The 27,716-nt window shown below is 43.5% G+C and overlaps 2 protein-coding genes across 3 annotated transcripts in view; one reads left to right on the top strand and one right to left on the bottom strand.

The window, feature by feature from the left end:
- myocd (myocardin) overlaps nt 1-6,708 on the top strand; it is a 62,912-nt gene extending 56,204 nt beyond the window's left edge. Inside the window, exons 7-12 of the mRNA XM_055890439.1 lie at nt 93-626; nt 725-1,225; nt 1,398-1,544; nt 1,919-2,047; nt 2,551-2,608; nt 2,905-6,708. Of these exons, the coding sequence (XP_055746414.1) occupies nt 93-626; nt 725-1,225; nt 1,398-1,544; nt 1,919-2,047; nt 2,551-2,608; nt 2,905-3,542 (2,007 nt within the window). The 3' untranslated portion in view covers nt 3,543-6,708. The remainder of the gene's footprint in view (nt 1-92; nt 627-724; nt 1,226-1,397; nt 1,545-1,918; nt 2,048-2,550; nt 2,609-2,904) is intronic.
- Nucleotides 6,709-6,770: 62 nt separating this feature from the next.
- On the bottom strand, nt 6,771-26,942 carry map2k4b (mitogen-activated protein kinase kinase 4b). 2 transcript variants are annotated; one of them, XM_055890436.1, is made up of 13 exons: nt 26,608-26,942; nt 25,769-25,804; nt 25,118-25,150; nt 22,520-22,631; nt 21,625-21,799; nt 18,065-18,184; nt 14,616-14,735; nt 14,444-14,495; nt 14,202-14,329; nt 13,481-13,558; nt 12,148-12,296; nt 11,904-11,949; nt 6,771-10,636 (listed from the first exon to the last, which is right to left on the bottom strand). In XM_055890436.1, the coding sequence occupies exons 1-13, from the start codon at nt 26,723-26,725 to the stop codon at nt 10,523-10,525; spliced, it is 1,281 nt and encodes a 426-aa protein (XP_055746411.1). In that variant the 5' UTR covers nt 26,726-26,942; the 3' UTR covers nt 6,771-10,522. The 2 variants fall into 2 exon arrangements, with proteins under 2 accessions (XP_055746411.1, XP_055746412.1); XM_055890437.1 differs by lacking the exon at nt 25,118-25,150.
- Between the last annotated feature and the right edge of the window lie 774 nt (nt 26,943-27,716).

Genomic DNA, 27,716 nt, shown 5'->3' with positions numbered 1-27,716 from the left:
TGTAAGTGTAAGACTTTCAAAATGCAAGCATCTAATGTCTTTCCTCTACCCCTTTTTCCGTCGCTATATCTCTCTCTCCCTCCATCTTACAGGTGTCAGAGCTCAGGCAGCAGCTTCGTATCCGGGGTATGCCCGTCTCAGGCACCAAGACAGCCCTCATCGAGAGACTCCGCCCCTTTAAGGACCCCACCTCAAGCCCCTCGCATTCAGGCTCCAATGACATCACCACGGTCACCTTCCCTGTCACCCCCACGGGGTCCCTGTCTTCCTACCAGTCCCCCTCCTCCTCCAGCGCACTCTCCCAGGGGGGATATTACCCTTACCCCAGCACCTCCTCCACCCCACCCATCTCCCCCGCTTCCTCAGACCTCTCCCGTAGCGGCTCGCTCCCAGACAGCTTCAGCGACGTGCCCATGTCCTCTCCTCCACAGTTTGGCCTCCAGCCGTCCCCGGCCCAGCTCAGCTCTGAAGAAGGCCTGGGAGGAGGGGGTCTGAGTGGGGCAGGACTACGGGGAGGGGAAGGTGGAGGGATGGAGGGTCTGGAGGCAGAGAAGGATAAGATGTTGGTGGAGAAACAAAAAGTGATTGAGGAGCTGACGTGGAAGCTGCACCAGGAACAGAGACAGGTGGGTAACTGCACTGTTCAATTCAATAAAATGTTATTGTCCTTAAAGGGCCATTCAAGGCTAAGCTCACCTACTGTTAACACCCTGTTTCACAATAGGTGGAGGAGCTCAAGATGCAGCTGCACAAGAGGAAGCGTTGCCATGGCGCCACACATGAGGGTGTCCCGGCTCCGTCCCAGCCCCACCACCTGCACCTCCAGCAATCCCCCTCGCTGATGGGGCAGCACTTCTTTGGAGTGACTGTCAAACAGGAGCCCATGTCCCTTTCCTCCAGCTGCCCCCTCTCCTCCCCCAAGCACCTGAAGAGTCCTCCAGGAAGCTGCATGGAGGGGATGGGCCACTGCGGTGCCTCCCTGACCAATATGGGAGGCCCTGGTGGGCAACGATGCCTGGACTCAGTCCCCTCCTCTGGAAGTCCCTCTGGCATGTCTGCCTTCCTCAGCCCCCAGTGCTCTCCTCAAGACTCGCCCATCACCAAGACCTCCAGCAGCTCCCAGCCTTCCTCCCCCAACAACCCCTACCTGTTGTCACCGCCGCTGGGCAGAGACGGGTGTAGCCACTCCCTCAACCAGACCAGCACCAGGCCCCGCAACATGCAGGTAGGCCTAAGGCAGAGCGCTTGTTATGAGTCTTTACAAGAGATAATGGTCTACATGTACTTTATATGTTGGGTCTAAAATGTTCTTTATATTGTGTTTGTTGTAACTCTGTTCACATGATTATTGATTGATGGCTTGGTGGTCATGATAATTATGTATTCCCTCCTAACAGATTCAGCAGAAGAATGGAGGACAGGCTGTGAACTGCTCCTATCCCTCTGACCAGAGAGGCCTTCAGTCAGTGTTCCCCAACTCGACCGATAACGGCCTGAACCACAGGGTCAACACTAAGGCTAAGAACCCAAACATGCAGCAGAAGGCAAGAGCTATTATTCTGTCTAAACTTGGTCTGTAGCGGTTGAACATGGTTGTGTCACATGACTGGGTATCCACCATCACATTCACTTAACCATTTTTCTGCTTTCCATTCATTTGTTGCTTCTCTCTAAAACTTCCATCATGAGGTTCATGGTACTACTCTTCACAACTTAGCAGTTCTGATTCAAGCAGATCTCTCCAATCAGCTAGCTAGCTCATTTCACAAGAACTCCACAGCCCAAACTTTTTTTTAAGCATCTTGTTTTTATCAGGATGCATAGAGGTTTTCTTACATATAAGTTACCACACTATACTAAAATTCCAGCTCCATTTTCTTATCAGTAATACAACTTTTTCGCCTATTTTTTCATATAGATGGCAATATTGCCCTCTCCCCGGCACGTTGGCCAAAAGTGCCCGGTCTCAACCCCGGCCTTCTGTAGCTCAGATTCAACTGCATTCGACTCTAGACAGCCCCCTTGCTATGAGGATGCAGTCAAGCAGGTAAACTAAATTATACACCAAACTCTGCTCCTGATCATGGCCGGCCAACTCAATTTGTTTCGTTGTTGTAACCTCTGTGGTGTCGCTTCGATTCCCGCTTTCTCTCTAACTTCCTTCCTTCTCTCTCTCTCTCTCTCTCTCTCTCACCTGCTTTGCACCTCTTTGTTCATCCATCCATTGCTTTATCCATCCCACACTTTGCACCCTTGACCAAGTTTGACTGGGTTTCTTCAGAGCTGACTGCTTTGTGGTTGTGTTATTGAGTTGTGGTTGTGTTATTTTGAGTTGTGGTTGCCCCAAGTGCCTTATAGAACATTGTACAAGTATATCAATATCATAATGTTAAAATCTTCATCATGAAACATTATCATTGATAGCATTAAAAATCCCCAACATGGTGCTAAAACTGGGGACATGTTTTTCAGATTAGTATTTTTTATATGGTGTTGATAAAGTATGAATGTATTGTAAGTCTTTTAATCACATTCTTATAATTTTTTTAGCAACTGACTAGGAGTCAGCAGATGGATGAGCTTTTGGATGTGCTCATAGAGAGTGGAGGTGAGTGAACTGACTCCAAATCAGTCTCAATGTGTGCGATGTATATAATGTGTAGTCTTAGAAATTGGAAGGTGATATAGCTGTCAGTGCATGTTGTTGCCATGGTTATGGATGAGCAATGGCTTTGTAACTGCAAGCAATTTAGTTTCGATCCCCTACATAAGGTACTAGTCAGTTTGCCTCCCTACATACCATCCATCACGCTTAGTTAAGTAACTCCAGATTTCCCTCTTACATGGGTATTAAATCACACTCTGTGCTGTGACTCCCCCTCCCCCCATCCTCTTCTCTTCAAGAGATGCCAGCTAACGCCAGAGAAGAGAGGGAGAGGTCCTCTGTAACCAAAGTTGTGCCTCACATTACAGTTTCCCCCGGAACCACCGGCCTCGCCGTCCCAAAGTTCAACCAAAGACACTACGAACACCTGCCCCCCTCCCAGCTCAACTATGACCACACAGCCAATCACATTGCAGACAGCCACCTAGAGACCCTACTGGGAAGCCCCCTAGGCCGAGGGGGCGAGGTTGCCCTTCTCAAGATGGCTGCCGAGGAAGCAGGGGAGGGGGAGGAGGGGGGTGATGGACCTGAGGGCTACCCCAGCCCCAATCACCACCACCACCACCCTCACCAACACCCCCACCAGGACAAACTTCTCCCCAACAGGGACCTGATGGAAACGCCAACGCCTCTATCTGCCATCCACCCCATCAACGCCAAAGTGTCGTCCGTGGCCGAGGCGCAAGGGATGGTCGGCATGACGTTCAGCGAGTCGCCGTGGGAGACGATGGAATGGCTGGACCTGACGCCCCCAAGCTCGGCTACGGGGTTCAACTCCGTCCCGGCCGCCGGGCCAAGCATTTTCAACACAGAGTTCCTGGATGTTACAGACATCAACCTGAATACAGCCATGGACCTTCATCTAGAGCACTGGTGAAACACCAGAGACTGGCTATGGAGCAGCTAGCCACTATCAGCTATCCACTAGCTGGCTAGGTACCTACAAAAAGAAAAACACAGCAAACGACTAGCTAGCTACTAGCTAGCTACCTAGAAAACCCAAGACTATAGTGTCTAGCTAGCTCCCCAAAAGACAAAGAAGGAGACTAGCTAGCAACTAGTATCCAGCTAGCAATTTTTTTTTTGCTAGGTTAGATACTGACCAGAGACACTGACCAGCAACTAAAAACACACAGCAGGAGACCAGCTGAAGATATCACACCAAATTCGCCTTGGTCCTAAAACCGGTTCCAGATAACCTTACAATGGAATTTTAAGTGCAACGATTTACCAAAGAACACAAGCAGAATCACACAGAAATGCCATATAGTTTGTTGATAACGAACATTGAAACGTTTTTTTCACATGATCTTTGTCTTCTTGGACAATGATGCGCACAACTACCGAAGCAGTATGACTCTGGATAGATCCATGACGGATGTTCATTAAATGAATGCTATGGATGAAAAAATATTCTAACGTTGCCTTATGAGAAGTCTACAGAATATACACAAGTAGTTTCTTACAGTTGTAAGTGCTATGCCACCTAGACTTGAAGACACATATTTCGACAATCAATGTATTATTTGTGAAGAGAGTGTCTATGTTTGTATTACTGGAAACCAAAAGAAGACAAGCTTAATTGGATGAAATCGAATGCCAAATTTGTAAATATTATATGGTTACTGACAGAGACAAGTTTAGGTCTGCATAATTGTCAGTGGTGTGGGAGAGAACACTTAAGAAACTATCACAAAGTCAAATGTATAATTTTAGTATGTCGTTTGATATTTTCAATGTAAATATTTAAAATCTCACATTTTGCGCCTTGATTAGCATAGAAGATTGTCACACTTTGCTTAAGCTTAGAATTGATTTGCAGGGAAAGCATTTAGTTTGCCATTTCATGCAAGTGCTCGCGTAGGTTTCTTCTCACGCTTAACTGGTATATTTATTCACAATATTATAATATTAAGATTAATACTTAGCTTTAGTCTGAAAACCCATTTGTCACAGTTTTGACTGAAGGGGCAGTGTCTTCAGATGCAGCAATGCATGGATTGTAGGAAGAGACAGCAATATTTCACTCAGTTTGTGCCTTAAACACTTCACAAGAAATCTCTTGGTTTTTCAAAAATGAAGCATTTCCTGACTATGTCCACTCACACCAAACAATGTAGCCATTACTTGGGCCACACAAAGCATCCACAATAATTCATGACCTGGTACTCTACAGTGCATGTTCCCCACTTTTATCACACTGCTTTGATAACTCATATTACATTTTTAGTGCAAGGATCCATCTTTTTAGTCACAGCCAGGAAGTCTGAAGTATGGCAAGAAAATCTGTCTAAATTTCATCTCTATTTTTTTCTTTTCATTATCTACAATAAATTGTTTTGTATTTGACCTTTGGAAAATTCACCAATTTATATATTAGTGAGCATCACTTAGTTATTTATTTGTTCATTTTTTTTTATTTATACGTTGATAGAGTATATTTATTTTTGACATTCCTTAATGATAAAATGGGATTCTTGATTTACAAACTCATATGCCGCTGTTTTGATCTTGCATTGTTCTTCCCAAAACGTTGAAAAAAGATGCCTGTTTGAAATGGTATATGAATTGAACCAAATAATTTACAAAGAAAAATATATTTTCTAAAAACAGTGTTATCAGTTTTCCATGGATAACCAATATGATATAAAAGTACTGCATATGCAGAGTAAATATCCATTCTTACCAGCACTTGTGAATATCAAAATGTAATATATACAGAGTTTTGACTATCCTGTGAATCTAGCAGAGAATAATCAGTGTTCAATATGTTACATAAAGTATATGTAACCTTTCTATAAACTTGGTACTAAAGCCACCATTACGCTGTAGAGGTTTGGGGTAGGATCTGTACAATGATTTTTGAATCCGGAAGGAAAAACATGTTGAAAATACAAGTTCACTGAAATGTATTCATGAAAACTGTGAATATAGCTAAAATAACTACCCATCTGTAATATATGTATATGACGTCTATGGCTAAACTAATGGGACTGTTCTTGTAAGGATACAAATTGAGATGTTAGAACAAGTAAGCGTAACTATGGGTATGATTTTAATCATGTGACTACCAGATTGACTGAGATTTTGTGATGACACTGAAATGGGGAAGAACTTTCAAAACATTAACTCAGACTTAGTCTAGCCATTTGTCAGATTTGGTTCAGTATTATTGTTAATTTGACCAAAGTGGGATAATTTCCCTCAAACGCTCTTCTAAAAATGTTTTAAGTAGAAGACCCTTTTTCTCTGTTACTTGCCGTGGCACCCTTGTGTATAGGTTTTCTGTGGTTGCAACCACCCATGTTGTCACCCCAGATGAGTTAAGACATGTGTTTTTTACATACACACACACACACACGAGTATACAAAACATTAACACCTGCTCTTTCCCTGACAGACTGACCAGGTGAATCCAGGTGGAAGCTATGATCCCTTATAGATGTCACTTGTTAAATTCACTTCAATCAGTGTAGATGAAGGGGAGGAAACAGGTTAAAGAAGGATTTTTAAGCCTTGAGACATAGATTGTGTATGTGTGCCATTCATAAGGGGAATGGGCAAGAGAAAAGATTGAAGTGCCTTTGAACGGGGTATGGTAGTAGGTGCCAGGCGCTCCGGTTTGTGTCAAGAACTGCAATCGCGCTGGGTTTTTCACGCTCAACAGTTTCCCGTGTGTATCAAGAATGGTCCACCACCCAAAGGACATCCAGCCAACTTGACACAACTGTGTTAAGCATTGGAGTCAACATCCCTGTGAAACACTTGACACCTCGTAAAAAGAAATAACCAATAGAAGCACAGAAGACTATACATGCTCCCTATGTTCTCACTCGGATGGCAGGTCATGTACCCCTACAGCAGCTTTACCTAATGTTGAGGGGGGATTTTCCTCTCTCTTTTATTTTTTATCAAAATGTTACATCTGACAAAAAGCTTCCTTATTGCTTGGCCACTGAACAGCTTTACCATGTAAACCAATGTGTCCACACCACTGCATTATTGTAGAAGAGAAAGCAATAAACTGAAACACCAATAATCAACGTTTCTATGTTGTACCTTTGTCTATGATGACAGACAGATCGCCCAGGTTCACAATACAGCATTTGTATTTCCTCATTGTGAACTTTATTTTTTATACCCTTGATAAAGATACAATATAATACTCATTGCCATTTATCATCTTATAATCTAATATCAACATTCTAATACATTGCAATTTATACATGTACTCCTCCATAATATATTCACCAAGTAACCATAAGTGTTCCACATCCACAGAACACATGGGTGGACCATCAATAAAATCTTCTCACCCACCCTTTAGTTGAAAAGAGCATATGCTTTTCCAGAGGGATGGAACATTTGAAACAATGCAGAGAGAAATGGAATGAATAAAGCCGACTCGATCCCATACGCCACATAACAGGGAATCAGGTCAGGTCTATGTAGTACTTTTCTATCTGAATGTTCTGTAACGTTCCATGCTCCTGGATCAGCTGCATATGTAAGCAACATTTCTGTACTGACCCCTGACATATTTCCAAGGGGGCATTTCATGAAGCACAACCAATGAGATAGCCAGCTACCTTTACTAAACATTCAGGAACAACTTGAGTTTTCTAGTTCTTAAAGATATCACATACAGTGACCTGGGAGTTACATCTGAAAGTTTATCGAAGTTATCTGGCAAACACACTGACCATCCTTGGTGAAGCACAACCCAGGTTGGTTGTCATTTAACATGGCTGACATGCCGATGCTGAACGCCCTCAACGCCACATACACACGACAGGTTCACTAGCTAACTAACTCCATTGTGTGTTTGTTTTGCTTCGTTACATTACTACACACTGAACGTGGCTTTCTGAGCAAATATAAAGAGTACACTGTTGAGGTGCGCCCTACGGGATGCCTAAGGGTTGGTGAGGGAAACAGACACATTCCATCTGGAGCAAGGCTCGAGTATTACTCCGAACAATCCGAGCCACTGAAGAACATGCTGACTGATCTATTATTGGCTGATCTTACAGCTCTGTGATCAGGAGGGATGGGCAGATGGATTGTACAGTGCTATAGTATAACGTGGGAGTTAGGATCTCTTATCCACAGACCGATGCAGCACAGGCCTGGTCAAGCAATCAGTGTATATCTGGCATGTTCAACTTGTGATGCCTTGCAAAGTGGTAGGCTAAACAGCTAGTGACCATGCAGATCAGACCATCGCGACTGGCTGTAAATTCCTCCATTTAGCAACGTGTAGCAGGTTGAGAACTATGTAACTGCTCCAGCAAACTTTGCCGTGTGCGTCCGCACTACTAACTACTGAACAGAACTGGTGTATAATAGCAGACTGTTTTGAGATGTACATACAGATATACAATTGTGGACAAGAGTCTTACAATCCTACTGTAATTTTTACATTTTGCAGAGAGTGAACATTTCGGTTTTTTTTACGTTAATTATGCGATGACAGAACAGTCATACTGTAAATTGCATATTAAGAAAATAAAGCCACATTAACACCATCGATTTGTGTTTCAAACATTTGCATCATCAGACCCATTCATTTACAATGAGTGTAGGTGCCCATAACATACCGTGTGATACGTGCGTCTCACTTAGACAAGTCTGTCTGCATACATCTGTACATTTTCTGACGACATAGAAGTGAGCACACAAACAGTCCATCACATACAATCCAAATATAATACTATTTTGTTCATGTCATGAGCATCACTTTCCAACATGTTTATTTGGTAACTTCTGTATTCGTTTACATCGATTTTCAAGTATGTGTGTGTGCGTAAATATATATTACCAGTAAAAGTAGAGACATACCTACTCATTCAAGGGTTTTTCTTTATTTTTACTATTTTCTACATTGTAGAATAATAGAAGACCTCAAATACTGAGAAATAACACATATAGAATCATGTAGTAACCCAAAAAGTGTCAAACAAATCAAAATATTTTAGATTCTTCAAATAGCCACCCTTTGCCTTGACAGCTTTGCACACTTGGTATTCTCTCAACCAGCTTCATCTGGAATGCTTTTCCAACAGTCTTGAAGGAGTTCCCACAGATGCTGAGCACTTGCTGGCTGCTTTTCCTTCACTCTGTGGTCCAACTCATCCCAAACCATCTCAATTGGGTTGAGGTCGGGTGATTGTGGAGGCCAGGTCATCTGATGCAGCACTCCATCACTCTCCTTCTTGGTCAAATAGCCCTTACACAGCCTGGAGGTGTGTTGGGTCCTGTTGAAAAAAAAAATGATAGTCCCACTAAACGCAAACCAGATGGGATGGTGTATAGCCGCAAAATTCTGTGGTAGTCATGCTGGTTAAGTACGTCTTGAATTCTAAATAACTCACTGACAGTCACCAGAAAAGCACCCCCACATCATCACACCTCTTCCTCCATGCTTCACGGTAGGAACCACACATGCAGAGATCATCCGTTCACCCACACCGCGTCTCACAAAGACACGGCGGTTGGAACCAAAAATCAATAATTTCACTGACCAAAGGACAGATTTCCACCAGTCTAAATGTCCATCGCTGTTTCTTGGCCCAAGCAAGTCTTCTTCTTATTGGTGTCCTTTAGTAGCGGTTTCTTTGCAGCAATTTGACCATGAAGGCCTGATTGATTCACAGTCTCCTCTGAACAGTTGATGTTGAGATGTGTCTGTTACTTGAACTCTGTGAAGCATTTATTTGGGCTGCAATTTCTGGGGCTGGTAACTCTGGGTCTATCCTCTGCAGAGATAACTCTGGGTCTTACATTCCTGTGATGGTCCTCATGAGAGACAGTATCATCATATCGCTTGATGTTTTTTTCAACTGCACTTGAAGAAACTTTCAAAGTCCTTAATTTTCTGGATCAACTGACCTTCATGTCTTAAAGTAATGATGGAGTGCTGTTTCTCTTTGCTTATTTGAGATGTTCTTGCCATAATATGGACTTGGTCTTTTACCAAATAGGGCTACCTTCTGTATACCCCCCCTAACTTGTCACAACACAACTGATTGGCTTAAACACATTAAGAAGGAAACAAATTCCACAAAATAACTTTTAACAAGGCTCACCTGTTAATTAAAATACATTCCAGGTGACTACCTCATGAAGCTGGTTGAGAGAATGCCAAGAGTGTGCAAAGCTGTCATCAAGGTCAATGGGTGGCTACTTTGAAGAATCTCAAATAAAATACATTTTATTGTTTAACACATTTTTTGGTTACTACATGATTCCATGAATAACATGAATAAGTGTTATTTCATAGTTTTGATGTCTTCCCTATTATTCTACCATGTTTCCTATTATTCTACCATGTAGAAAATAGTTAAAATAAAGAAAACCCTTGGAATGAGTAGGCGTGTCCAAACTTTTGACTGGTACTAATATATATATATATATATATATATATATATATATATATATATATATATATATATATATATATATATATATATACACACATACATACATACACACACACATACACACACACACATACTGTATGTATACAGTATATGTACTCTAACCCTTTTCTTCTAGCACAAAAAAAAGATGAACGTTGTACATATGTTGAGCCAACTGAATGTCTTCAAGTTTAGCTGTCTGAAGCTGGGAGGATAATCTAGATATTTTAATTGACATTGAACAAGCATGAGTGTGTGTGTGTGTATTATCGTATTGCACAGGGCGATACATTTTTTATATGGAATTGTTCTCGTGTTCTTTGGAACACGGAAACAAACAAATGATACTATAGTAACTCTGTATCGGAGGGCTAAGATGTCATGCGGTGTACTGTTTCCCCCCGGCATGTGTGTTGCGGTGTGACGTGTCCCCCCGTCAGTCCAGGTACATGGGTGAGATGGGGGAGGCAGGGATCTGGTCCAAGATGCGACACACGTAGCTGGCCACGTCCACACACCTCTCCTCGTACATCAGGATGAACGGGTGTTTCTGGAGGAGACAAACACATGACCTCAGTCACAAGTTCAATATGGCCACTGAGAAACTACACTGAACAAAAATATTAAAATCGCAAGATGTAAAGTGTTGGTCCCATGTTTCATAAGCTGAAATAAAAGATTCCAGAAAGTTCCATACGCAAAAAAAAAAAGATTTATTTTGCATTCAAGCCTCAGTTTTGGATCTATTCCTTTTTTTGACAGTGTGCGAGTCCATTTCTTCCACTATTCTTATTTTGACTCCTACGCACCTTGAACAGACACTTTTCAGTAGTAAGGACCTTAAAAGAGCGCAGACCGCTTCTGATCATTTCTGAAATAAAAGATCGCAGAAATTTTCCATACGCACAAAAAGCTTATTTCTCCCAAATTTTGTGCCCAAATTTGTTTACATCCCTGTTAGTGAGCATTTCTCCTTTGCCAAGACAGGTGTGGCATATCAAGAAGAACCTTATGCTGGGGACAATAAAAGGCCACTAGAATGCGCAGTTTTGTCACACAATACAATGACACGTCTCAAGTTAAGGGGGCATGCAAATGGCATGCTGACTGCAGGAATATCCACCAGAGCTGTTGCCGGAGAATTGAATGTTGATTTCTCTACCATAAGCCACCTCCAATGTAATTTTAGAGAATTTGGTAGTATGTCCAACTGGCCTCACAACCGCAGACCACGTGTAACAACGCCAGCCCAGGACCTCCACATCTGGCTTCTTCACCTGCTGGATTGTCTGAGACAAGCTACCCGGACATCTGATGAAACTGTGGGATTGCACAACCGAAAGATTTCTGCACAAACTGTCTCAGGGATGCTTATCTGCGTGCTCGTCGTCCTCACCAGGGTCTTAACCTGACTGCAGTTCGGAGTTGGACAATATTCCACAGGCCACAATCAACAGCCAACAACTCTATGTGAAGGAGATGTGTGATGCTGCATGAGGCAAATGGTGGTCACACCAGTTACTTACTGGTTTTCTGATCCACACCCCTACTTTTATTTTTAAAGGTATCTGTGACAAACAGATGCATATCTGTATTCCCAGTCATGTGAAATCCATAGATTAGGGCCTAATGACTTTAAAATGTACTGATTTCCTTATATGAACTAACTCAGTAAAATATTTGACATTAGTGCATGTTGCGTTGATATTTTTGTTCAGTATAGCTCAAGCTTTACAGTTGCCCACATAGCAGACAATACACAGTGAAATCCACAGGCATATAACATCCCAAGTCCTACCATAGAAAGACAAACTTACCAGGAGCTCCTTGTACTTTGGCCGTTTTGACTCATCCTTTGTAAGGCTGTAGAAAAATGGGGAGGGGGGGGGGGGAAGCAATTATCAATACAACAAACAGCAATATACTGCTGTTGGATAAACAGCACTGTTGCCTTTTCACCATTCTACCAGTAGAAGGCATAAATGAAAACGCCTCTAGGTGACAGTCATTGTGCAATAGCATATCCACTGGTAGATTGCTTTCACCAGACGTGATACTAACCATAAGTTGACAAAGTTGATGAACTTGGGGGAGAACTGCCTGTCCTCAGAGTTGCAGAGCTGGGGCGGCTCGCCCTTCACCACCTGGGTCAGCTGATCAAACACACTATTCCACTTGGGGTAGGGGAACCTGCCGGTGGCCAGCTCATACTGAAGACACACACAGAGACGGGCATTAGACAAAGAAAAATGTTATTACTCATTGGCTACCACCACCACCACTAAGGGTTTAGAATTAGTTAAAAATGCACTATGCAGAAATAGCTATGCAATTTCCTTGTTACAAAAATTCTAACAGTTTCCGTTTATGTGGCAAAAACAAGCTAGTGTAGAGAATCATTGTACCACCTAAACAGCTGTTAGATATCTCTTCCCTAATCGTAGCTGATGTACAAAACTGAAAGTAAAAGACAAAAAAACGAAACTCAAGAACGGGAAGCATCAAAATAGAGAACATAGAACAGATCTACTGCTTCTCAGACTTGCTTTCAATGGGAATGAAAGATCTATAACTCACATTTCTATGTGAATTTGGTCAGGTCACCCAAAAAGTTACTTATTGCAGCTTTAATAGATTGTTATCAATAAAACTAAACAGTGCAGCTAGGCTATAACATATGTTTGGCAATATAGTAAAGCCATTTTTCTCTTGTCCCATTGGTAAGCATCAAATCAATGTACACTGCTCAAAAAATAAAGGGAACACTTAAACAACACAATGTAACTCCAAGTCAATCACACTTCTGTGAAATCAAACTGTCCACTTAGGAAGCAACACTGATTGACAATAAATTTCACATGCTGTTGTGCAAATGGAATAGACAAAAGGTGGAAATTATAGGCAATTAGCAAGACACCCCCAATAAAGGAGTGGTTCTGCAGGTGGTGACCACAGACCACTTCTCAGTTCCTATGCTTCCTGGCTGATGTTTTGGTCACTTTTGAATGCTGGCGGTGCTTTCACTCTAGTGGTAGCATGAGACGGAGTCTACAACCCACACAAGTGGCTCAGGTAGTGCAGCTCATCCAGGATGGCACATCAATGCGAGCTGTGGCAAGAAGGTTTGCTGTGTCTGTCAGCGTAGTGTCCAGAGCATGGAGGCGCTACCAGGAGACAGGCCAGTAAGTACATCAGGAGACGTGGAGGAGGCCGTAGGAGGGCAACAACCCAGCAGCAGGACCGCTACCTCCGCCTTTGTGCAAGGAGGAGCACTGCCAGAGCCCTGCAAAATGACCTCCAGCGGGCCACAAATGTGCAACACAAACATTGTGTTTTTTAAGTGTTCCCTTTATTTTTTTGAGCAGTGTATGAATCATCTGAATGAGATAATTACCAGGGTTATCCCCAAACTCCACACGTCTGATCGGACGTCGTAGCCTTGTCTGGAAGCACTGGGGTCTATCCTCTCCGGCTGGAGGCCAAAAACACAACTCAACCAACATTACACTTATATACGATATACTGGACAATCCAGGAATCCTAGCTAACATTGTAGTGAGATTTGCACAAAAATTCAAGTTACCCATGCGTCTAACTACTTAGTATTTGTTCCAACAATATAAAGAAAGCAGCGCCCGTTGTCATGTAAAAATCTTGCCAGCGTGAAATAGTTCCCAATCATTCTGATTGTGTTGTGATTGTAACGTCATGTTGTAAAATTTCTCCCAGCGGGAAAATGTTCCCAGTTCAATAATTGCACGTGCGTCTCTTTATGTGGATGGCTGAGCTTGTGCGGATGTATCTCACACCCTCCCGTAGCCCCAACGTCTTTGTAATTGCAAAAATGATTGGTCAGTGTCAATACTCCTGGCAACCATCGATTGGCAGATGTGTTAAGCAAATATGCGTGCCCACAGAACAGTTTTTCGAGGTCGAGAAACATGTTGCTCAGCCATCCACATAAAGAGCTGCGGGTGCAACTATTGAACAGGGAACATTTTCACACTGGGAGAAGTTTTACAGCATGACGTTACAATCACAACACAATCAGAACGATTGGGAACCATTTCACACTGGAATGATTTTTACATGACTCCCGTCTCAACCAGACTTACAGCCATGTAGGGTCTGCAGCCTGCGTCTCTGGTCTTGGCTATTGAGTCCACCAGCTGACCGCTGATGCCAAAGTCACACAACTTGATGTTGCCATTACGATCCATGAGAATGTTGGAAGGTTTGATGTCTGGGAGAGTACACAAACAAAGGTTTTAGAGTTCATGCACCAAACATAGTGGTGAGAATAATTTGTACACATATGGCCAAACTGCAAAAGATGTATCTGACAACCAAGACTTACCTCTGTGAATTATTTTCAAGTTTTCTTTTAAGTGGTTCAGTGCTTTAACGGTCTGTAAAAAGAAATGTAAACATTTTGTTACAATCTACTGTATCTGTGACCAACAACTGCATTCATATAAATATGTTATAAACAGATTATATTTCACAGTAAATAAAAAAATGTTACTCACTGCTAATGTGATTTTGCCTAATATTTCCTCTGGAATGACATCATCTAACGAACAATATACATATTTGTAGAATTTGTCGAATGAGGTAGACATTAGTTCCATACATATCCAACAGTCGCCCTAAAAAGAAAGAGATTTCATTATTGACCACAAGTCAACAAATATAATTGAAACAAAACAATGTTTCCAGTCCCGACCCAACATTTGATAATTACTTCTGCCCCAGAACAGAACCTCTCTAATTAGATATTCTAACTGCTCTTATAAATATTCTTCAGGATCGGTGTCCCGTCCACGAGACGGTTGATATAACGTAGGATAATGCGATTAGCATGAGGTTGTAAGTAACAAGAACATTTCCCAGGACATAGACATATCTGATATTGGCAGAAAGCTTAAATTCTTGTTAATCAAACTGCACTGTCCAATTTACAGTAGCTATTACGGTGAAAATTAGGCACATTTGGGCAGTCTTGATATAACATTTTGAACAGAAATGCAATGGTTTATTGGATCAGTCTAAAACGTTGCACATTCACTGCTGCCATCTGGTGTCCAAAATCTAAATTGCAACTGGGCTGGAATAATATATTATGGCCTCGCTCTTGCATTTCAAAGATGATGGTACAAAAAAAATATACAAAATAATGTTTTTTTTTCTTCTTTGTATTATCTTTTACCAGATCTATTGTGTTATTATCTCCTACATTCCTTTCACAATTCCACAAACTTCAAAGTGTTTCCTTTCAAATGGTACCAAGAATATGCATATCCTTGCTTCAGGGCCTGAGCTACAGGCAGTTAGAGTTGGATACATCATTTTAGGCGAAAATGTGAAAAAAGGGGCGGATCCTTAAGAGCTCCGTACAACTGTACGATAGAGACAGTCACTACTCCTAATACAGTGCATTCAAAAAGTATTCAGGCCCCTTGACTTTTTACACATTTTGTTACATTACAGCCTCATTCTAAAATGGATGAAATAGTTCCCCCCCCCTCATTAATCTACACATTACTTCATAATGACAAAGCTAAAACAGGTTTTTTGAATTTTTTTGCAAATGTATTGAAAATAAAAAACTGAAACATCACATTTACATAAGTATTCAGACCCTTCACTCAGTATTTTGTTGAAGCACCTTTGGCAGCAATTACAGCCGTGAGTCATCTTGGGTATGACGCTATACACTTAGCACATCTGTATTTGGGGAGCTTCTCCCATTCTTCTCTGCAGATCCTCTCAAGCTCTGTCTGGTTGGATGAGGAGCATCGCCTGACACCTATGTTCGATCAGGTTCAAGTCCGGGCTCTGGCTGGGCCACTCAAGGACATTCAGAGACTTGTCCCAAAGCCACTCCTGTGTTGTCTTGGCTGTATGCCTAAGGTCATTGTTCTGTTGGAAGGTGAACCTTGTCCCCAGTCTGAGGTCCTGAGTGCTCTGGACCAGGTTTTCATCAAGGTTCTCTCTGTACTTTGCTCTGTTCATCTTTCCCTCAATCCTGACTAGTCTCCCAGTCCCTGAAAAACATCCCCACAGCATGATGCTGCCACCACCATGCTTCACCGTAGGGATGGTGCCAGGTTTCCTCCAGATGTGACAATTGGCATTCAGGCCAAAGAGTTCAATCTTGGTTTCATCAGACCAGATAATCTAGTTTCTCATGGTCAGGGTCCATTAGGTGCCTTTTGGCAAACTCCAAGTGGGCTGTCCATGTGTCTTTTACTGAGGAGTGGCTTCTGTCTGGCCACTCTACCATAAAGGCCTGATTGGTGGAGTGCTGCAGAGATGGTTGTCCTTCTGGAAGGTTCTCCCATCTCCACACAGGAACTCTGGAGCTCTGTGAGAGTGACCATTGGGTTCTTAGGTCACCTCCCTGACCAAGGCCCTTCTCCCCCGATTGCTCAGTTTGGCCAGGCGGCCAGCTCTAGGAAGAGTCTTGGTGGTTCCAAACTTCTTCCATTTAAGAATGACGGAGGCCACTGTGTTTTTGGGGAACTTTTTTGGTACCCTTCCCCAGATCTGTGCCTGGACACAATCCTGTCTCAGAGCTCTACAGACAATTCCTTCGACTTCATGGTTTGGTTTTTGCTCTGACATGGACTGTCAACTGTGGGACCTTATATAAACAGGTGAGTGCCTTTCCAAATCACGTCCAATCAATTGAATTTACCACAGGTGGACTCCAATCAAGTTGTAGAGACAGCTCAAGGATGATCAATGAAAACAGGATGTACCTGAGCTCAATTTAAAGTCTCAGAGCAAAGGGTCTGAATACTTATGTAAATAAGGTATCAGTTTTTTATTTTAAATTTGCAAAAATGTCAAAATCTGTTTTTGCTTTGTCATTATGGGGTATTGTCTGTAGATTGATGAGGGAATAAAACAAATCAAAAAAATAAGAATAAGGCTGTAACAGGGCCTCCCGAGTGGCACATCGGTTCGATCCCATGCTGTATCACAACCGCGCTCTAGAGACTCCTTGTAGCGTGTCCTTGTGTGGCTGGCTTCCAGGTTAAGAGGGCGGGTGTTAAAAAGCGCGGTTCGGCGGGTCATGTTTCAGAGGACGCATGAGTCGACCTTCGCCTCCCGAGCCCGTTGGGGAGTACTAGTGATGAGACTAGACAGTAAATGGGAAGAAAAAGGGGGTAAAATACATTTTTTTTTAAACTATAACGTACCAAAATGTGGAAAAAGGGGTCTGAATACTTTCCGATTGCACCGTATATAATATAACGGAAGAGAGTTCCTTAAAACTGGGCAATATCACTACCGAGTGCTGAACCGTGTAGCGAGTAAAACTTGTCCTCGGTTGCAACGCTCACTACCGAGTTCCAAACTGCCTCTGGAAGCAATGTCAGAACAAGAACTGTTCGTCGGGAGCTTCATGAAATGGGTTTCCATTCCGAACAGCCATCCAAATTCTAAGATCATGCGCAATGCCAAGCGTCGGCTGGAGTGGTTGGACTCCGCCATTGGACTCTGGAGCAGTGGAAAGGCGTTCTCTGGAGTGATGAATGACACTTCACCATCTGGCAGTCCGACGAATCTGGGTTTGGCGTAAGCCAGGAGGATGCTACCTGACCCAATGCATAGTGCCAAGTGTAAAGTTTGGTGGGAGGAATAATTGTCTGGTGCTGATTTCCATGGTTCGGGCTACCCCCTTAGTTCTAGTGAAGGGAAATCTTAATGCTACAGCATACAGTGACAATTCTGTGCTTCCAACTTTGGCAACAGTTTGGGGAAGGCCTTTTCCTGTTTTAGCATGACAATGCCCCAATGCACAAAGTGAGGTCTATACAGAAATGGTTTGTCGAGATCGGTGTGGAAGAACTTGACTGGCCTGCACAGAGCCCTGACCTCAACATCTAGTGGAAAGCCTTCCCAGAAGAGTGGAGGCTATAATAACAGCCAAGTGTCCACATACTTTTGCATAATATAACAGTCTCACCTCTCTGAAGAGAGCTCCGTAAAACTGGACGATATAGAGACAGTCGCTACTCCTCATCACCACGTCTAGATCCATCAGCAGCTGCTTCTGTTCCTTCTCATCCACCGTGGAGCGGATCCTCTGAGGGGGACAGTGACAACAACCAAACATGTTCAGCAGAAATAGGGGAAACTATCAACAGCTTAGAGGTCAGTTCATAGGACGTACTAGTCATCACCTGATCAAGACCATTATGGTCAAAACATTGTTGTATTACTAGGTCTAACATAGAATGGAGGAGATGGCTGCCGTTTTATGGGCTCCTAACCAATTGTGCCATTGTGTGTGTTTTTTATTTTGTACATAATGTTTCTGCCACCGTCTCTTATGACCGAAAAGAGCTTCTGGATATCAGGACACCGATTACTCACCTCGTAATGGACGAAGATTTTCTCTTTAGAGCGTCGGACGCGATTTACTTCAGACACCCGACAAGGCACAAATCCCCGTCATTCGCATGAGAAAGAGACAGAGATAACGAGGACGTAGGTCGGGGTGACTTGTAAGGATCCGACGGTGAGGTGGTAATCTACCTGTACCATCCGTACAATTAGCCAACGTACAATCATTAGATAACAAAATAGACGAGCTACGACCACGAATATCCGACTAACGGGACATTAAAAACTGTAATATCTTATGTTTCACCGAGTCGTGGCTGAACGACGACATGAATAACATACAGCTGGCGGGGTTAGCGCTGCATCAGCAAGATAGAACAGCTGCCTCCGGTAAGACAGGGGTGGCGGTCTGTGTATATTTGTAAACAACAGCTGGTGCACAAAGTCTAATATTAAGGAAGTCTCGCCTGAGGTAGAGTATATGAGTAGAGTAAGCTGTAGACCACACTATTTACCAAGAGAGTGTTCATCTATATTTTTCGTAGCTGCCTATTTACCACCACAAACCGATGCTGGCACTCAATGAGCTGTGGCCGGGGACTTTAATGCAGAGAAATGTAATTGTGCAACCAGAGGAAAAAAACTCTAGACCACATTTACTCCACACACAGAGACGCGTACAAAGCTCTCCCTCGCCCTGCATTTGGCAAATCTGAACATAATTCTATCCTCCTGATTCCCGCTTACAAGCAAAAACTAAAGCCGGAAGCGCCAGTGACTCAGTCAATAAAGAAGTGGTCAGATGACTCAGATGCTAAGCTACAGGACTGTTTTGCTAGCACAGACTGCAATTTGTTCCGGGATTCTTCCGATGGAATTGAGGAGTACACCACATCAGTCACTGGTTTTACCAATAAGTGCATCGACGACGTCGTCCCCACATTGACTGTACATACATACCCCAACCAGAATGCATGGATTAAAGGCAACATCTGCACTGAGCTAAAAGGTAGAGCTGCCGCTTTCAAGGAGCGGGACTCTAACCCGGACACTTATAAGAAATCCCGCTATGCCCTCCGACAGATCATCAAACAGGTAAAGCGTCAATACATGACTAAGATTGAATCGTACTACACCGGCTCTGATGCTCGTCAGATGTGGCAGGGCTTGCAAACGATTACAGACTACAAAAGGAAGCACAGTCGCGAGCTGCCCATGGCAAGCCTACCAGATGAGCTAAATTGCTTCTATGCTCGCATCGAGGCACGCAACACTGAAGCATTCATGAGAGCATCAACTGTTCCGGACGACTGTGTGATCACGCTCTCCGAAGCCAACATTCACAAGGTCGCAGGGATAGACGGATTACCAGGACGTGTACTCTGAGCATTCGCTGACCAACTGGCAAGTATCTTCACTGACATTTTCAACCTCTCTAATACCAACATGTTTCAAGCAGACCACCATAGTGCCTGTGCTCAAGATGACTAAGGTAACCTGCCTAAATGACTACAGACCCGTAGCACTCACGTCTATAGCCATGAAGTGCTTTGAAAGGCTGGTCACGGCTCACAATACCATTATCCCAGAAACCCTAGACCCACTACAATTTGCATACTGCCCCAACAGATCCACAGATGATGCAATCTCTATTGCACTCCACACAGCCCTTTCACACCTGAACAAAAGGAACACCTATGTGAGAATGCTATTCATTGACTACAGCTCAGCATTGAACACCATAGTGCCCTCAAAGCTCATCACTAAGCACGTCCCTCTGCAACTGGATCCTGGACTTCCTGACGGGACACCCCCAGGTGGTAAGGGTAGGTAACAACATCTGCCACGCTGATCCTCAACACAGGTGCTACTCAGAGGTGCGTGCTCAGTCCCCTCCTGTACTCCCTGTTCACTCATGACTGCACGGCCAGGCACAACTACAACCCCATCATTAAGTTTGCCGACGACACAACAGTGGTAGGCCTGATCACCGCTAGCGTTGAGACAGCCTATAGGGAGGAGGTTAGAGACCTGACCGTGTGGTGCCAGGACACCAACCTCTCCCTCAATGTGATCAAGACAAAGGAGATGATTGTGGACTACAGGAAAAGGAGGACAGAGCACACCCCCATTTTCATTGACGGGGCTGTAGTGGAGCAGTTTGAGAGCCTCAAGTACCTTGGTATCAACATCACCAACAAACTATCAGGGTCCAAACACACCAAGACAGTCGTGAAGAGGGCACGACAAAGCCTTATCCCCCTCAGGAGACTGAAAAGATTTGGTATGGGTCCTGAGATGCTCAAAAAATTCTACAGCATCGAGAGCTTCCTGACTGGTTGCATCACTGCAACCATCATGGCAAATGCTCTGCCTCCGACCGCAAGGCACTACAGAGGGTAGTGCGAACAGCCCAGTACATCACTGGGGCCAAGCTTCCTGCCATCCAGGACCTCTGTAACAGGCGGTGTCAGAGGAAGGCCCTAAAAATTGTCAAAGACTCCAGCCACCCTAGTCATAGACTGATCTCTCTGCTACCGCATGGCAAGCGGTACTGGAGCGCAAAGTCTAGGTCCAAAAGGTTTCTTAACAGCTTCTAACCCCAAGCCATAAGACTCCTGAACAGCTAATCAAATGGCTACCCAGACTATTTGCATTGCTCCCCCCCGCCCCCTCTATTACGCTGCTGCTACTCTCTGTTTATTATCTATGCATAGTCACCTTACCTCTACCTACATGTACATATTACCTCAGCTAACCGGTGCCCCCGCACATTGACTCTGTACCGGTACCCCCTATTTATAGCCTCGCTACTGTTATTTTACTGCTGCTCTTTGAAATGTTATTTTTTTACTTAACACTTATTTTTCTTAAAACTGCATTACTGGTAAAGGGCTTGTATATAAGCATTTCACTAACGTCTACACCTGTTGTATTCGGCGCGCATGTGACAAATAAAATTTGATTTGACCAAGAATCAAGACAATATTTTATAAGCTTTCCTATTCATTATGCATCCTCCTTGAGATGCGCACATCTACACCAAACTGTCACACACACATCCATGATTTATTTACATGACAGAGCAATTTACGAGGTGGGTAGACTACAGTATATCAATGTTAGTATTCAGCCTGTAATGGCTCAGTCAGTGAGGATGAGAGCAGCTGGTGTGGTCACCTTGACGGCCATGATCTGTCCGCTGGGTTTGTGCTGCATCTTGTTGACGGAGCCGTATGCCCCACGGCCGATCTCCCCCAGGTCCCTCAGGTCCTCGGCCGTGAAGTCACAGGCATTCTCTGTAGAAATCTTCAGCTTCCCCGACGACTCGATACTGTGTGTCCTCATACGCTCTCTTTAGGGGAGGGAGAGGAGAGAGGGAGGAAGGAAGAGGAGGATAAAAAGAGGGAAAAATGTGGGGAAGGACAAAGATGGGGTAAAACAGAGGGAGGAGGGGTAAAATAGGAATCGAGACAGAAGAGAGAGAGACGAAGAGGAGTGTGTTTGGGGCAGAGAGGGGAGAATACATTATACATACATGAGGAAATGATAAATAATGTATCAAGTCCCTGAGCTGCTAATCTTATTTGGAGACATTTAGAGGATGCCTCCACCTCGCTCCTATTGCATTCAAGCATCAGGTTTTGGCACAAGTACAGTGAAATCCTTCACTTGCAAGCCCTACCCAACAGTGCAGTATTCAATACCCAAAAAGTATAACAATTTTTTATTTATTTTTTAACACGGGAAATAAGATATTACTATTACTAATAAGATGCTGACTCATCCTACACAGACATTTAACTGTATTCTCAGGGCTGAGATTAAACCCTGTTTATACCTGCACACAAACAGTACCCTAAATTGTGAAGATGATATTTCCCTACAACAATAAAGCCTACATAATCACCAAACAGAAATACATAGCCTGTTATAGAACTAAACTTACAGAAAGTTCTAAACTAGGCCCAGGACTATCAGGGCTCAAAAACCCTTTCGTAACACCCCTCTTACCGACCGTTAGATTAGCACTAGGATATGGGTGTGTTTTCAACCCGGTCTGCACAGTACTTACATGTGTGGGTTCTGGAAGGAGGGGGCGGTTGAAGGTGAGGGATTGAGGGGCAACCTGGTAGCTGGCTTCACTGGAGGGTTGGCGAAGTTCAGCTTCAGGGCTTTACGTTTACCTGGCAGAGAGACAGGAGGAAACAGACATGTTCGTACACAACACATGCTGGTTAGGGCGAGGGAAAAGGGTGAGCAGGTAATGATACGCTGGTAGATGGGACACGGAATAAAAATGATATGGGGTTGTAAGAGAACAGGATGAATGAACATGGAATAAATAGATTTAAAAATATGATGGGATCAGTTAGAACTCGTTCAATACAACTAGTAAGTAAACCCCACTAATTCATGCTAACCAGGAGAAGTCCCTGAGTAAGTTTAGTTTCAGTGTAAATTGAGTGAGAAATTCAGCAAATGAAAGTATCAGTAATGTTTCAGGAGACTGGAAAATGACACACTGCATGGCCAAAAGCATGTGGACACCCCTTCAAATTAGTGGATTCTGTTATTTCAACCACACCTGTTGCTGACAGGTGTATAAAATACTGCAAACCGCCATGCAATCTCCACAGACAAACATTGGCAGTAGAATGGCACATACTGAGGAGCTCAGTAACTTTCAACGTGGCAGTCATAGGATGCCCCTTTCCAACAAGTCAGTTCGTCAAATTTCTGCCCTGCTAGAGCTGCCCCGTTCAACCGTAAGTGCTGTTATTGTGAAGTGGAAACGTCTAGGAGCAACAACGGCTCAGCCGCGAAGTGGTAGGCCACACAAGCTCACAAGACGGGACCGCGGAGTGCTGACATGCGTAGCACGTAAAACTCGTCTGTCCTTGGTTTCAACACTCACTAACGAGTTCCAAACTGCCTCTGGAAGCAACGTCAGCACAATAACTGTTCATCTGGAGCTTCAGGAAATGTGTTCTCATGGCCGAGCAGCAGCACACAAGCTTAAGATCACCATGCGCAATGCCAAGCATCGGTTGGAGTGGTGTAAAGCTCGCCGCCATTGGACTGGAACAGTGGAAACGCCTCCTCGAGTGATGAATCATGCTTCACCATCTGGCAGTACGATGGACTAATCTGGGTTGGACAGATGCCAGAAGAACACTACCTGCCCGAATGCATATTGCCAACTGTAAAGTTTGGTGGAGAAGGAATTATGGTATGGGGCTATTTTTCATTGTTCGGGGTAGGCACCTTAGGTCCAGTGAAGAGAAATCTTAACGCTACAACATATAATGACATTCTAGATGATTCTGTGCTTCCAACTTTGTGGAAACAGTTTGGCGGAAGGCCCTTTCCTGTTTCAGCATGACAATGACCCTGTGCACAAAGTGAGGTCCATACAGAAATGGTTTGTCGAGATCGGTGTGGAAGAACTTGACTGGCCTGCACAGAGCCCTGACCTCAACCCCCATCCAACACCTTTAGGATGAACTGGAGCGCCGACTGCAAACCAACATCAGTGCCCGACCTTACTAATGCTCGTGGCTGATTAGAAGCAAGTCTCTGCGGCAATGTTCCAACATCTAGTGGAAAGCTTTCCCAGAAGAGTGGAGGCATGTTATAGCAGTAAAAGGGTGACCAACTCCATATTAATGCCCATGATTTTGGAATGAGATGTTCGACGAGCAGGTGTCCACATACTTTTGGTGTAATTATAGTGTCATTGCCACATGCTCAGAGAGACAGCCTCCCCATACCTTTCAGGCTTGTGTTTGCCGGATATTGACAGAACACAAGCACGATGCATTATAAACACAAGCAAAGTGCCCACAAATGCAGGGGCTCCCACTTGCCAAGAAATGCAGACAACAACCCAGTGTCATTACTGAATTACCACTACAAAATTAACCCAACATGAATTGATTGCATTGCAAACCAGCATGCACTGGGAATCCATTTAAGACATTTCCATAGTTTGTTTAAATTGTGCAGTAGCTACAGTAATAGACTTGTCAAAGAGGAAACCCACCAGCACCCTCAAAACATGATATGATGTCCAAACGAGACAGCAAGATATAATCTATCCCATACTAACATAGTCCGTATCTGTTAACTCTTTGAGTGCTAAATGTTTCTATCATGGTCTTTTATCAGCCTATACATAACAGAAAAAAAAACTGTTAGGTACTCAACTATATGATAATGTTGAAGATGAGATGGGAGTGTGAGGTCTTCTTTGACATACAGAGTATAGTGACCTACAGGCCCAAATCAGAGGTGCAGTACTAGTGGTCCCATGAACCATTATGCCCAGGTGCAAATGAATCCTCACCCAAACAAAACGCTCCACCGTGGATTAGATTAGTCAACAGAGAACAGTAGACAGACTGCCCCACTACCAGAGAACCACACAGGCTGCATCTCAATAGTCTAGAGTGGCTTCCTCTCCTTGTCTCCTCTCCCACCTACCTTGTATCCTATCCTTCACTGCTCTGACAACACATCCTAGGTGAAAGAGATTTGGTTGATGCCCAACAAATATTTACTGTCAACTGTCCAGTCAGTGCAGATGGAGGAAAGGAGACACTTCAGACTATTGGATGCACCCACAGAGAGAGAGAGGGTTGTTGTGCTATGAGAGAGTGCTAATGCTTACTTTGGGGCACTCCAGACAGGCTTATCTGAAACCCTAAGGTAAAGAAAAGACATTTTACTACATTTTGGCTTTGCGCTTTTTTACTGTAAAACATGGGAGTGTTTTCCAATAGGTTTCTGGTTAATCTGGTTATCCCTGTAATTATGAATTTAGCCTGTTAAATTTAGCAACAGTTGCTGTTTCGCAACAGTGCAATATAGGCGCAACATGTAGTTGAAGATGAATACATTGATTCTGTGTGATTTACAGGTGGATAGATAGAGTTAACAACAGGAAGATCTATGTCATCTGGATGGAAGTTGTCCATCTACCATGACTGCACAACCCTAGCTTTCAATGGCAAGTGAGAGCTGGTCGTGTTATTTGTGTATTTATGCTACCCTACAAATATTTGGCCGTCTAAGATATTGAGCCTCATATTAGGCTACAACAATTAGTTTATTTCAGGAGCTATGGAATGGTGGGAAATCTCTAACCTAGAACCCATACCAGTGAATGAAAACATACAGAATGGGGAACTCAATGAGGAAATCAAAAGGGAAATGGGGACTGAAACAATGGTAAATCATATTCCACTAAGATGAACAGAATATCGCATCAACAACAACCTAGTAATATTCTACTGAAATCCTATTAAAAAATCTATAGTACCTGTTTCGTTTTGACACCTCCAGCACGTGTTGATTTCTGAAATGTTTAAAATAAAGCAGAAAATTTGCAACAGACATCTACAATTACATTTGTCAAAGTAGGCCTAGATTAATAGCACTACAACACTGATCACAGATTGCAACATTACACAACAGTGGCACGAGGGGGTGTGGTATATGGCCAATATACCACGGCTAATGGCTGTTCTTATGCACAATTTAGCACCAAGTGCCTGGATATACCACAGATATACGAAGGCTGTCAGCCAATCAGCGTACAGGTCTCAAATCACCCAGTTTATAATAAACAATATAGCACTGACATGTCAATGCCAATTATGTCTCAATATTTCCAAGGTAAAATATACATAGAAAAACAAAATAATTAAATGTGTTATCATCTACATGTAAAATTAATTTGCTAACAAAACAGTAGTACTACCTATACACGTTTGGTGAAAGGGAAAACATAAATTTCTCAATCTGGTACTAGGCCCTGTCTTTAGTGGTGGATGCAGCAACTAACTCGACTAAAATCGATTGATGGAAACTCAAATGCAGTGAAACGTCCGTAACTAACGTTACAATGTAACAATTTCCAGATGGCGCGATCACGTTTCAGTGGTTGTAACATTGTTACAGTACACCGCGCAGAAAATTACAACGTTACAACAAATGGCCGAGGCGCTACATTTAGCAGCATATAGCTAGCTAGCTGCATCTCTTCTATGTAGCTTAGCCTCTCGGGGCAATGGTAACTAGGCTAGCCAAGTCATGTTTTTCAGCAGCTAAATAACTCTGATCAAGTTGAAAATCGACATTTAGGGCATCTGCTCTTACCTTGCATGTTGCTGACGGTGGTCATGTGTTGTGTTTGCGGGTGATGGTGGTGAGAGGTGGATCCTGCGATGTTGCTGTTGGAGGTTGTTGAGTTGCTGTTGGAACTGGGAGACGCCATTGTTGTGTTCGATTCCAGCAGCGCTCAGGCTGCAATGCAGGCAGAGTAAACTTCGCCCTCTCTCGCTCCACACGGGACACTGCGCCAGCCGAGCGAACGCAGCACAGCATACGACGGCCACGTCTATGGATGTGCTATGGCACCCGATTCTGCACCATGGACACTCCTGAGTCACGGAAGACAGTGCGTAACAGTTAGCCTACGCCAGATGGGGCGGGGGTTTCCATTGGGCTGGTATAATTGAACGCCCAGCTTCAGCACTGCAAATACTATATATATACACTTTTTTTTATTTAACCAGGCAAGTCAGTTATGAACAAATTATTTTTTACAAGATGACCAGCTGTGATGCAGCCTGAATTCGAACCAGAGTGTCTGTAGTGACGCCTGTAGCACTGAGATGCAGTGCCTTAGACCGCTGTGCCACTCGAGAGCCCATATTTTTGAGTTGAGTAATCCAGTTGATATGGCTACAGGGAAGGCTATGTACATGATCATTTATTGAATGGGGGTTATGGAGACATTGTAAGGTTGGCCCAGGGCTAGCAGAATATTGTCCTTGTAAGTAATGCTCAACGCAGTTTCCTATGATCTACCATGGGCAGGGCGTTTGTCTGAGGCTGGTGTGAGGTATGACAGGTCAGTGGAAAGATAAAATATAGTGTAGCAACCTTAACACAACATCTAGCAACCTTGTCAAGAGGTTTGGACCTCTTGGTGTAATGGTTAAGGTGTTGGATTGACAGTCACATGTCCCGGGTTTGAGTCCCAGTCTAGGGCTATACTCCAGATTCACTACATTGGTGTGAGAAGTGGGATGTATACGTGAGGAACTTGATATGTAGAGAAGCATGGGGACATGCTCTCCTGAAGGAAGGGTAATCTAGCAACCTTAAAGGGAAAATCCACTCTAAAACTGTCTTTTGCTAAAAAAATAAAAATAAATTTCCTTTATTATTGTAACAAATTCAGAAGGTAGCCCTGACCGAGG

The sequence above is a fragment of the Salvelinus fontinalis genome, chromosome 30, assembly GCF_029448725.1.
Source record: "Salvelinus fontinalis isolate EN_2023a chromosome 30, ASM2944872v1, whole genome shotgun sequence".
Lineage (NCBI taxonomy): Eukaryota > Metazoa > Chordata > Actinopteri > Salmoniformes > Salmonidae > Salvelinus > Salvelinus fontinalis.
Note: the sequence above shows the minus strand (reverse complement) of the source record. Positions and strands in the feature narration are given on the sequence as shown.